We start from the raw sequence: 12,823 nt of genomic DNA, 5'->3' as shown, positions 1-12,823 counted from the left end.
TTGTCGTGTGATCAGGTATTGGCTGAGTAGTCCAGCAAATGCAAAGTCTTGTACCCCACCGCTGATCCACCAATGTAGGAAGTTGGCTCTGTATGTGCTATTTCAAAGTAAGGAATAGCATGCACAGAGTCCAAGGGTTCCCCTTAGAGGTAAAATAGTGGTAAAAATAGATAATACTAATGCTCTATTTTGTGGTAGTGTGGTCGAGCAGTAGGCTTATCCAAGGAGTAGTGTTAAGCATTTGTTGTACATACACATAGACAATAAATGAGGTACACACACTCAGAGACAAATCCAGCCAATAGGTTTTTATATAGAAAAATATCTTTTCTTAGTTTATTTTAAGAACCACAGGTTCAAATTCTACATGTAATATCTCATTCGAAAGGTATTGCAGGTAAGTACTTTAGGAACTTCAAATCATCAAAATTGCATGTATACTTTTCAAGTTATTGACAAATAGCTGTTTTAAAAGTGGACACTTAGTGCAATTTTCACAGTTCCTGGGGGAGGTAAGTTTTTGTTAGTTTTACCAGGTAAGTAGGACACTTACAGGGTTCAGTTCTTGGTCCAAGGTAGCCCACCGTTGGGGGTTCAGAGCAACCCCAAAGTCACCACACCAGCAGCTCAGGGCCGGTCAGGTGCAGAGTTCAAAGTGGTGCCCAAAACACATAGGCTAGAATGGAGAGAAGGGGGTGCCCCGGTTCCGGTCTGCTTGCAGGTAAGTACCCGCGTCTTCGGAGGGCAGACCAGGGGGGTTTTGTAGGGCACCGGGGGGGACACAAGCCCACACAGAAATTTCACCCTCAGCGGCGCGGGGGCGGCCGGGTGCAGTGTAGAAACAAGCGTCGGGTTCGCAATGTTAGTCTATGAGAGATCTCGGGATCTCTTCAGCGCTGCAGGCAGGTAAGGGGGGGATTCCTCGGGGAAACCTCCACTTGGGTAAGGGAGAGGGACTCCTGGGGGTCACTTCTCCGGTGAAAGTCCGGTCCTTCGGGTCCTGGGGGCTGCGGATGCAGGGTCTCTCCCAGGCGTCGGGACTTTAGGTTCAAGGAGTCGCGGTCAGGGGAAGCCTCGGGATTCCCTCTGCAGGCGGCGCTGTGGGGGCTCAGGGGGGACAGGTTTTGGTACTCACAGTATCAGAGTAGTCCTGGGGTCCCTCCTGAGGCGTCGGATCTCCACCAGCCGAGTCGGGGTCGCCGGGCGCAGTGTTGCAAGTCTCACGCTTCTTGCGGGGAGCTTGCAGGGTTCTTTAAAGCTGCTGGAAACAAAGTTGCAGCTTTTCTTGGAGCAGGTCCGCTGTCCTCGGGAGTTTCTTGTCTTTTCGAAGCAGGGGCAGTCCTCAGAGGATGTCGAGGTCGCTGGTCCCTTCGGAAGGCGTCGCTGGAGCAGGATCTTTGGAAGGCAGGAGACAGGCCGGTGAGTTTCTGGAGCCAAGGCAGTTGTCGTCTTCTGGTCTTCCGCTGCAGGGGTTTTCAGCTGGGCAGTCCTTCTTCTTGTTGCAGGAATCTAAAATCTTAGGTTCAGGGAAGCCCTTAAATACTAAATTTAAGGGCGTGTTTAGGTCTGGGGGGTTAGTAGCCAATGGCTACTAGCCCTGAGGGTGAGTACACCCTCTTTGTGCCTCCTCCCAAGGGGAGGGGGTCACATCCCTAATCCTATTGGGGGAATCCTCCATCTGCAAGATGGAGGATTTCTAAAAGTTAGAGTCACCTCAGCTCAGGACACCTTAGGGGCTGTCCTGACTGGCCAGTGACTCCTCCTTGTTATTCTCATTATTTTCTCCGGCCTTGCCGCCAAAAGTGGGGCCTGGCCGGAGGGGGCGGGCAACTCCACTAGCTGGAGTGTCCTGCTGGGTTGGCACAAAGGAGGTGAGCCTTTGAGGCTCACCGCCAGGTGTGACAATTCCTGTCTGGGAGAGGTGTTAGCATCTCCACCCAGTGCAGGCTTTGTTACTGGCCTCAGAGTGACAAAGGCACTCTCCCCATGGGGCCAGCAACATGTCTCGGTTTGTGGCAGGCTGCTAAAACTAGTCAGCCTACACAGATAGTCGGTTAAGTTTCAGGGGGCACCTCTAAGGTGCCCTCTGTGGTGTATTTTACAATAAAATGTACACTGGCATCAGTGTGCATTTATTGTGCTGAGAAGTTTGATACCAAACTTCCCAGCTTTCAGTGTAGCCATTATGGTGCTGGGGAGTTCGTGTTTGACAGACTCCCAGACCATATACTCTTATGGCTACCCTGCACTTACAATGTCTAAGGTTTTGTTTAGACACTGTAGGGGTACCATGCTCATGCACTGGTACCCTCACCTATGGTATAGTGCACCCTGCCTTAGGGCTGTAAGGCCTGCTAGAGGGGTGTCTTACCTATACTGCATAGGCAGTGAGAGGCTGGCATGGCACCCTGAGGGGAGTGCCATGTCGACTTACTCGTTTTGTTCTCACTAGCACACACAAGCTGGCAAGCAGTGTGTCTGTGCTGAGTGAGAGGTCTCCAGGGTGGCATAAGACATGCTGCAGCCCTTAGAGACCTTCCTTGGCATCAGGGCCCTTGGTACTAGAAGTACCAGTTACAAGGGACTTATCTGGATGCCAGGGTCTGCCAATTGTGGATACAAAAGTACAGGTTAGGGAAAGAACACTGGTGCTGGGGCCTGGTTAGCAGGCCTCAGCACACTTTCAATTGTAAACATAGCATCAGCAAAGGCAAAAAGTCAGGGGGCAACCATGCCAAGGAGGCATTTCCTTACACATGGCTTTTGTAAAAACTTTATTGTTGTGGTAGGTACTTGGCCCTCACCATTGGAACAAACATTGGCAAAAAGCAAATATATTTTTGGGTCTCAAAAAGCATACATTGCCACAATACTGAACCAAACTACTTAGTGGCCAAAATGCTCCTTGTGAAAGAGCAGAATGCTATCATTCACAGTGAAGCCGGCCGAAAGGTGGATTGATAGAGAGATAGGATATTACTAAAAACAAAAGGTCTTGGTTAACACCATACCTAATTAGGGCCCAGTTCTTAAAGAATTCACAAAAGTGCATCCATGATATGTCTTTACATTAGTGCAAATTTATGTATTCATTGATTCACAAGAATTTACAGACAGACCAGGAAATTGTACTTCTATAAAATGTTTCTGAACTGTATTTTGACATGTGCAAATATGCATGTGTATATTTGCTCATGTGAAAATCTGTTGAGCTTTTACAAGTTCACGTTCCCTTCAACCACTTTTTTCCCAACCCTGGAAGAAGCTTTACTTCTGCCCTTGTCAGGAGTAAATTTTCAACCTTTCTTAGTATAGGAAAAAACTAAACAAGAGCTGGTGAAAACCCTTAAAACATGCAAGTTAGTATGTTTGCACAGACTCGAATGGGCATTCTAACCATGGAACTATTGCTTACCACTATCTCCAGCCCCAGAATGTAGATCTAAACAAATGTGTCAAAATAAAGAAACTGCTAGTATCTAAGCCCTACTATAGTATTAGTCCTAGCGTAATTGGAGAGGCTATTATCAGCGCTCTTATATAATGAGATTGTTGCCATATTTTGTCTCTGCATTACATGGCACCAAAGGGACTAGTAGATTATTTACAGGACAAGTAGATTTATGAAGTAACCTGTCCCATAGACAAGAAGATATTTTTAAAAAATCCACACTCCTGAACTTGCTCATTCCAAGGCCAAAAAAACATTCCTGTTTCCCAAAATATCTGCTTAGGCGGAGGGTGAAACACAATGTGCTGCCCTGAGCCTGTAGTTCCCTGAGCCTGCTTCTTAGTTTCTGTTGTGTGCATTAAGAAGGGCGATTGGTAGAGGAAAGACCAGGGAGTGGAAATAATAAATGAAGAGAGAAGATGAGGCGAAGAGGGAAGAAAAGTAGAAAGGAGGAAAGAGGGAAAGAAGGAAGCAAAGTGGGGAGAAAGGTAAAGACAGAAAGAGGAGCAATGAGGAAGAGGAATGGAGGATTGGAAGGATGGAAAGTACGGAGGAAAGAAGGGCCAAACAGATGGAATACAGGTAAGAGGGGATTAAAGGAGATGGGGAAAAAAGGTGGAGGAAAGAAGCAAGGAAAATAAAAAGAAGCAAAGGAAATAAGATGTGGTGAAAGCAAGCAAGGAAAAGAGGTGAAAACATAGCACAGAACAAAGGAGGGTTAATAGGAGGGAGCAATTTACTGTGTGCAAAAGTGAGAAGGGCCTCCATAGAGATAGGTGGGACTTTCACATAGGAAGAAGGAGGTAGAGACAAATAGATAGAACAAGCCAGTCAGACTCACATCAAATTTTCTTTCAGTGGTTCTACCGAGTCCATCAGTGTTGGAGCTGTCAGTTCTCACTGACCTGCGTCTGGCGGTCACTAGTTTGCTGCTTGACCTCACTGGGGGTGATGCCCTGGTTGCCAATGACAACTCTTGGCTGCTCCTGGATGTTACATTCACCGACACTAGTGCTGGTGGTGTGGATATTTCACCTCCCTTGGTCCCAGATGATCCATCAGCTGGGGCTCTGTCCCCTGGTATCACAGTGCTTCCTGACGGTGTCCTTGATTCCATGAACCAGGCAGCCTTAGTTTTTTCCCGCTGTGATGTTGACAGCGTGATGGGGAAATAGCTTGTGGTAACTTTCACTAATGATGGCTTCTGGTAATCTGGTGACTCAACAGAGGGGATATCTGTGTGGGACTCAGATGTTGGTGAGTTCACCTAAGAAAAAACAGATAAGAATCAACTTAATTTTGTTTTTCTTTTTTGAATAAAAGTGACCCTTTTAGAGTTCCTTATAAAGAGTCAAAGACATCCATTATGCAACCACTGAGCATTTACACTTAAAAACACAGGACTGATATTAAACAACGAGCTTAATAAAAACCTGTACTGTGACTACTCGGTTACCGAAGAAGTTCTGCTGTGGCATAGAAACAGTGCCATGAGCTCTGACGCAAGCAAGAAAAATGCTCATCCTGTTTTCTGATAAAGTAAAACAAGCCACCAGCTATAACTGGAGTGCAGTGGGGCCTTCATGTCCCAGAACCCTGGTGCTACTAAACCTGCTGCAGCATTGATAGCTACCTATCTAAGGTTGCCCCATCAACTACAAAAAAGGTCTAACAGAACTAGCTTTTGATTCTGTTGATGAAGGCGTTTTGCTTGCCTACATCTGGTGAATGAAAAATAGCACCTTTATACAGGTCAGTCTTCAATTTGAGGACCACCTTAGCTTAAACTTCCTTTTCTGGGAAAGGGTGAGGCAAAGCTTGCCTCACTTTATCGGACACACATTTTGTTTGTCTTTTCCTGAGATGTGTAAAATGAAAAAAAGTTTAACTTTTGGAGTATGCAAATTCATTTAACATTCACTACCACCATGCCTGCCATTAAACACTGTTTTCATTGGAACACTTTCTAAAACTGAAAAAGAAATGACTCCATAATTCAAAAAAAGCCATTGCGCCAACAAGTTTAAAATGTGAAAGTGCCAGACATTCATTAATTTAAAAAAGCTTGGGCCTGATTTAGAACTCGGCGGATGGGTTACTCTGACTCAATCGTAATGAATATCCGTTCTGCAAAAATCTAAGGGCCAGATGTATCATACAACCGATTTGCGATTCTCAAATAGCAATTTTTAAGAAATCGCTATTTCACAAAGGCAAAAAGGTACGTATGATTTTTGCGATTCGGTAATAGCGATTTCTTAAAAATCGCAAATCATATTACCGAATCGCAAATAAAGAATCTGTCCCCATTCGCATTTATGGGCCTGTTGGCCCATATCTGCGCATTTTTTGCATTTCCAAAATTGCGATTTCTGAAAAAGAAATCGAAATTTTGGAAATGCAAAACCCCAGGCTGCTGGGGGGCTAAGGCCCCTCAGAAGCACCCCAAAAGTTTATTGGGGAACATGTACGGTGCACACATGCCAAAAGGGCATGTGTGCTTTAAATGTACAATTTAAAAATGCATTTTAAATGCATTTTTAAATTTTGCACATGGTTACCATCAAGTTCAACTTGGTGGTAATTAGCGATTCCTAAATGCCAAAATCGCATTTAGGAATGGCTTCATACATGTGCTAAGAAATCGCAAATAAGGAATCCTTATTTGCAATTTCTAATTTAGAGAGTCGCAATTTGCGACTCTCTAAACAGGGTCGCAATTTTAAGGAATCGCTTTTTTAGCGATTCCTTAAAATTGCGTTCAGAATGTATTTCATACATTCTGAAATGGCATTTTGCATTCGCAAACGGGCATTTGCACCGTTTGCGAATTCAAAATGCTTTCATACATCTGGCCCGAAATCCCATAGGACAGAATGTAACTTAGATTTCAGAAGGCGGGATATCCGCCACCATTGTGACCGAGTATCCCTCCCACAGAGTTCCAAATCAGACCATCAATCTTGTTGAGAAAACTACTAATTTTAAAGCAAAATAAAACAATGAAAGAGCAAATAAAAATAAAAACACCTCATTATGAAAAGCTGTAACAAACGTTTAATCCTAAACTTTGACATGCCATGAAATAAAGGCCATGACTTGGCTGCACTTTTGCTGCTTTGTCACCCTCTAGTGTAAACAGCATAAATGCAGCCCTACCTCTAAGCACTTTTCTGTGGTGGAGGCTGTTGCTATGACTCACTTGGGCCATACTAAGCCACTTTATAAGCCCTGTTGGACATATGCATGGTCCCTGGACCCCTAGGACTTACATCTTCTCCATTTTAGAAGCAAGACTCACTTCACATGTCTTTAGTTCATTGTTTACTGCATGTTGCTGCATAGTGGCCACTAGTCCCGCAGCTGAACTCTGAGCAGTTTCAGTCCAAGACTACGTGCATCTCCATGATTACATCTTCCTCACTGAGAGCGGCACAGAGATTGTGGCTATAAAGAACACTGTGTCTATGTATGGCACCAAAATCAATGTCCTTCCATAAAACACAACACCCAACACTTCTGTTATTAGGTTTCTATCTAAAAAGCATGACTGTAGGTGCTGCATCCCCTCATACAGACAACTCAGGGGCCAGTCTTCTGTACAAGCACTGGAAGAACTCCATCACTGTGAATCTGCACATATAAAAAAAGAATACACAATGATAACCACTGATTTTCACCTTTTTTAACACATTGGAATACAGTGAAAAACCCAACCAGCATTCACATTAAATTTAAACTGAAAATAGGAAAACTAAAAAAAATAGACAAACAACTGTTTTATAACCACATATGCAACATGTGTAGAAGTGGAATTTCCCATAAATGTAAAGCATGTATCTATCTCAAAAAAAGAGGGGGGCTAGGAGTCTACACTACAATGCAGCGCAACTCCGCTAGTTGATAGAGTGGCACTGACTCACATCATAGAACTCTGGTGCTTTATGCAGCAATCATATTTTAACAAAAAAAAGGAGCGAACCCTGTAACCCGTGGACCCGGGTAAGTACGTCTATGAACAAAAAATTGGTCTATGCGGGAGAAGCATAAGCCTCGACTTCCACAGCAAAAGTACACCCTTTCAGAAGGTAAGGTTTTATTGATTGATTTTATTTAGATAATTCTTCTTTTTAATATGAAAATCAAATTATTTTGTAAATAATTTGCAAGGTAAAATATTACACATCAAGAATCACATTAGATCAGATAATCAAAAATCTCAATTAAAATCCCCAAAAATCAGGTGCTCCTACTAAGTGACAATGTAGTGAAAGAGAATACGTGAACTTAAAGTGCACCCGTGTTATTTACGAGTATATACACATACATGTGGCGGTCAAAGAATTTGTGATTTCATTATAAGACATCCATCACTTGAGTGTCACAAATCCTCAACTAAGTTTTTGAAAACAGTCCACATTATATTTTTAGACCCGAACAGTAAAAAAACAATTACCTATAGGCCATAATCAGGACCAAGCAATAGTGTAGGAAGCACCCATGGTGAGCTATGCATATTAATCAAGTCAGAATCAATCTTATTTCCAACATCAATTATGAGTGTACCCCCATGTAAGCAGGCAAAAACTGGGAATTTATTTTTATTTTTTCCCAGAAAAACCCAAGTTTACTAAATATGAAGCTATCCGTATCAACAGAGTCTATCGAAGCACAGACACGGTTATCTCTTTGATCCATCAGCCGTGGCACCCAGGGGGATGCTAAATCAACCACAGGCATTCATATTTGGAAGACCCCATAGCTCCCCAGAAGACACAGACCTTGGGGAGTACACGCTTCCCCGGTGCTTAGAGCAATGCTAGAGGCAGGGGACAGGGTGGCAAGCCTCCACTGGTCCTGTGACCTCACCATCCCAAATGACGCCTAGCCTAGGAAATCCAGAGTTTACCCCAGCACTTGATGGGAACAACTTTATGAAATGGCAGTTAGCCAACTGTAAATGGGTGGGAGACTTCTTTGACAGAGCTGGCATCCAGTCCTTCGAGCAAATAAGATACGTTAATGGAATTCCAGAAGAGAGACGCTGGCGCTGCTTCCAAATTAGGCAGAGGATCACACACCAGCCAGTTGCTAACCCCTTTCAAGAAATGGGTACTAAAGCTGATGATAAACATCTCATATCTGATCTGTACATGTTATTTGGTGGGAGAGCAACCCTGATGACACCGCCAGCTCAGAGAAGGTGGGATATGGAATTGGACCAAATAGTTTCATATGAGTAGGCAGACATCTACAACCAGAGGAGCATCTTGGCAAAGAGCAGCGCAGGTAGAAAGGTTCTTAACTGAGGTCTCTCTAAATTGGTACTCTAACCCGGCCCACATTCATGCACTCAGTTCCGACAAAATCACCTGACTGCTGGAGAGGGTGTGGGCAGAGGGGGATGCTAATTCATCTACTATGGCACTGCTCTAAACTACGGTGATATTGGGAAGACATTCCGACTAGTATTATTACAATATTATATTCCCCTGGGCCTACCTAATATATTGCCATATTTTCTCCACGCGGATCGAGGCAAAGCGATAACACTAGCACTATGAGGCGCTAAACAAGCCATTACTCCACTATGGGGAAATGAGGAGGTGCCGATATACAATACATGGCTCACTCAAATGTTGGGGCTTCTAGGAATGGAAAACATTTCAGCAGGTTTGGAGACGAGAGAGGCTCACTTTTTTTGGGAATTCCTGTAAAGAGTTTCTGTCTGACGAGTTTTGGGAGCTTACCTATCTAAAATACAAATACTCCACTTTACACACTCTCCCAGAGCAGACCACTAAATGACCCGTCTCCCGGAGTCACAAGGGGGTGAGAGCACCTTATGATGGACCCTAACATTGATCTCTACTGTCTCCTAAAGCTAGTTTGAGTATTTTGATTATTGTTGTCTCTTTACCTATTTATTGTGAAACCAGAGTAGGGGGATTGGGGGCTTCATGTTTTGACATTGATTCTCTGAATGTCTTACACTTGCAACGTTTTGCACCCCTTCAGCCAATGAATTTAGGTGGATGTATATGTGGATAGGATACTGTCAATAAAAACACCAACAAATAAATACCAAGCATGAGAATGTTTACCAGACAAAAACATCAGACCAGTGCAGTACCCACCATGTGCTCCTGAATGGAAAGCATGGTGTAGAGCCAGGCTCTTATTTTAAAGATCAACTGGCTTAAGTGCTGGGGGCAATGCACAATAGTATTCCTGTGCCTCCTTATGGAGATCAGCAAATGGTTTCGTGGTTTTCCAAGCACTGACTCTTTTGCAAATAGTCAGTGGGGGTTACAATTACTGCCTGCTGTGATGGGCATTGTATGTAATATGGACACTTTCTATCAATTACACTTAGGCAAACCTTCAACTTCAGGCAGCAAACCAAACAAACTAGACGATGATGAACTTTAATCAGGAGGACACAGTCTGGCTAACCTCCAGGAAACTAGAGATGAACATGTCCATTAGTTTGTTCAAAAGCACTGATTTCCTCAGTCCCCAAAAGTGGAATGTTTTATGCATCTATTTGATCTCATCTTGCATTAATACTAGTTAGTGACTGTAGGAAAGTAACCTCTTTTTGGCATGGTTACCCCCACTTTTTGCCTGATGTCAGTGTGTTTTGAATGTGTTTACTGGGATCCTGCTAACCAGGACCCCAATAACCATGCTCTCCCCCTCTGGATTTGGTTGTCGCTAACTTTTTACGCCCCACCATTGGCATACTGGTGTCCCCATATAAGTCCCTAGTATATGGTACCTAGGTACCCAGGACATTGGGGCACCGGAGGTCCCCCATGGACTGCATCATGTATTTCCCCATGGACTGCATCATGTATTATGCCACCCATGGGAGCCCATGGAAAGTGTGTCAGCAGGCCTGCTATTGCAGCCTGAGTGAAAGGGTGCATGCACCCTTTTCACTACAGGTCACTGCACCAGGTCACTGTAATTCACCCCCCTTTGGTAGGGCCTCCTAGCCCAGATAGCAGGATGCAGGTACCTGTGTGTGAGGGCAGCCCTGCATGAGCAGAGGTGCCCCCACCCACGAACTCCAGCTCCATTTTCTTGGACTCAGTGAGTGCGGGGAAGCTATTTTACCCATGTACCGGACATAGGTCACTACATATGTCCAGCTACATAATGGTACCTCGACACCTAGGCATGTTTGATATGAAAGATGTCTGAATCATACCCCAATACTGTTGCCAGTATTGGTTGTATGATTCCATGCACGTTGGGAGCTCCTTCGAGGACCCCCAGCTTTGCTCCTACCAGTTTGGAGGGTTTTCCAGGGCAGCCTGTGCTGCTGCCATCTGCTGCTTGAACAGCTCAAGCTCATGAAGGCAACACAAAGGATTTCCTTTAGAAGAGGGAGGCAACACCCTCTCTGTAGGAAGTTGGCTCTGTATGTGCTATTTCAAAGTAAGGAATAGCATGCACAGAGTCCAAGGGTTCCCCTTAGAGGTAAAATAGTGGTAAAAAGAGATAATACTAATGCTCTATTTTGTGGTAGTGTGGTCGAGCAGTAGGCTTATCCAAGGAGTAGTGTTAAGCATTTGTTGTACATACACATAGACAATAAATGAGGTACACACACTCAGAGACAAATCCAGCCAATAGGTTTTTTATAGAAAAATAGCTTTTCTTAGTTTATTTTAAGAACCACAGGTTCAAATTTAACATGTAATATCTTGTTTGAAAGGTATTGCAGGTAAGTACATTAGGAACTTTGAATCATTTCAATTGCATGTATACTTTTCAAGTTATTCACAAATAGCTATTTCAAAAGTGGACACTTAGTGCAATTTTCACAGTTCCTGGGGGAGGTAAGTTTTTGTTAGTTTTACCAGGTAAGTAAGACACTTACAGGGTTCAGTTCTTGGTCCAAGGTAGCCCACCGTTGGGGGTTCAGAGCAACCCCAAAGTTACCACACCAGCAGCTCAGGGCCGGTCAGGTGCAGAGTTCAAAGTGGTGCCCAAAACGCACAGGCTAGAATGGAGAGAAGGGGGTGCCCCGGTTCCGGTCTGCTTGCAGGTAAGTACCCGCGTCTTCGGAGGGCAGACCAGGGGGGTTTTGTAGGGCACCGGGGGGGACACAAGCCCACACAGAAATGTCACCCTCAGCAGCGCGGGGGCGGCCGGGTGCAGTGTAGAAACAAGCGTCGGGTTTGCAATGTTAGTCTATGAGAGATCAACGGATCTCTTCAGCGCTGCAGGCAGGCAAGGGGGGGCTTCCTCGGGGCAACCTCCACTTGGGCAAGGGAGAGGGACTCCTGGGGGTCACTTCTCCAGTGAAAGTCCGGTCCTTCAGGTCCTGGGGGCTGCGGGTGCAGGGTCTTTTCCAGGCGTCGGGACTTAGGTTTCAGAGAGTCGCGGTCAGGGGAAGCCTCGGGATTCCCTCTGCAGGCGGCGCTGTGGGGGCTCAGGGGGGACAGGTTTTGGTACTCACAGTCGGAGAGTAGTCCGGGGGTCCTCCCTGAGGTGTTGGTTCTCCACCAGCCGAGTCGGGGTCGCCGGGTGCAGTGTTGCAAGTCTCACGCTTCTTGCGGGGAGTTGCAGGGTTCTTTAAAGCTGCTTCTTGAAACAAAGTTGCAGTCTTTTTGGAGCAGGTCCGCTGTCCTCGGGAGTTTCTTGTCGTCGTCGAAGCAGGGCAGTCCTCAGACGATTTAGAGGTCGCTGGTCCCTTTGGAAGGCGTCGCTGGAGCAGAGTTCTTTGGAAGGCAGGAGACAGGCCGGTGAGTTTCTGGAGCCAAGGCAGTTGTTGTCTTCTGGTCTTCCTCTGCAGGGGTTTTCAGCTGGGCAGTCCTTCTTCTTGTTGTCGCAGGAATCTGAATTCTTAGGTTCAGGGAAGCCCTTAAATACTAAATTTAAGGGCGTGTTTAGGTCTGGGGGGTTAGTAGCCAATGGCTACTAGCCCTGAGGGTGGGTACACCCTCTTTGTGCCTCCTCCCAAGGGGAGGGGGTCACATCCCTAATCCTATTGGGGGAATCCTCCATCTGCAAGATGGAGGATTTCTAAAAGTTAGAGTCACCTCAGCTCAGGACACCTTAGGGGCTGTCCTGACTGGCCAGTGACTCCTCCTTGTTGCTTTCTTTGTTCCCTCCAGCCTTGCCGCCAAAAGTGGGGGCCGTGGCCGGAGGGGGCGGGCAACACCACTAAGCTGGAGTGCCCTGCTGGGCTGTGACAAAGGGGTGAGCCTTTGAGGCTCACCGCCAGGTGTTACAGCTCCTGCCTGGGGGAGGTGTTAGCATCTCCACCCAGTGCAGGCTTTGTTACTGGCCTCAGAGTGACAAAGGCACTCTCCCCATGGGGCCAGCAACATGTCTCTAGTGTGGCAGGCTGCTGGA

At 45.6% G+C, this 12,823-nt stretch overlaps 1 protein-coding gene across 1 annotated transcript in view; it reads right to left on the bottom strand.

The window, feature by feature from the left end:
* LOC138246270 (pleckstrin homology domain-containing family A member 7-like) overlaps positions 1 to 12,823 on the bottom strand; it is a 236,784-nt gene that overhangs the window by 24,875 nt on the left and 199,086 nt on the right. The window contains exon 21 of the mRNA XM_069200700.1: positions 4,293 to 4,718. Within this exon, the coding sequence (XP_069056801.1) occupies positions 4,293 to 4,718 (426 nt within the window). The remainder of the gene's footprint in view (positions 1 to 4,292; positions 4,719 to 12,823) is intronic.

Source organism: Pleurodeles waltl, chromosome 7 (assembly GCF_031143425.1).
Source record: "Pleurodeles waltl isolate 20211129_DDA chromosome 7, aPleWal1.hap1.20221129, whole genome shotgun sequence".
Classification (NCBI taxonomy): domain Eukaryota; kingdom Metazoa; phylum Chordata; class Amphibia; order Caudata; family Salamandridae; genus Pleurodeles; species Pleurodeles waltl.
This window is presented reverse-complemented; position numbering and strand designations above follow the sequence as displayed.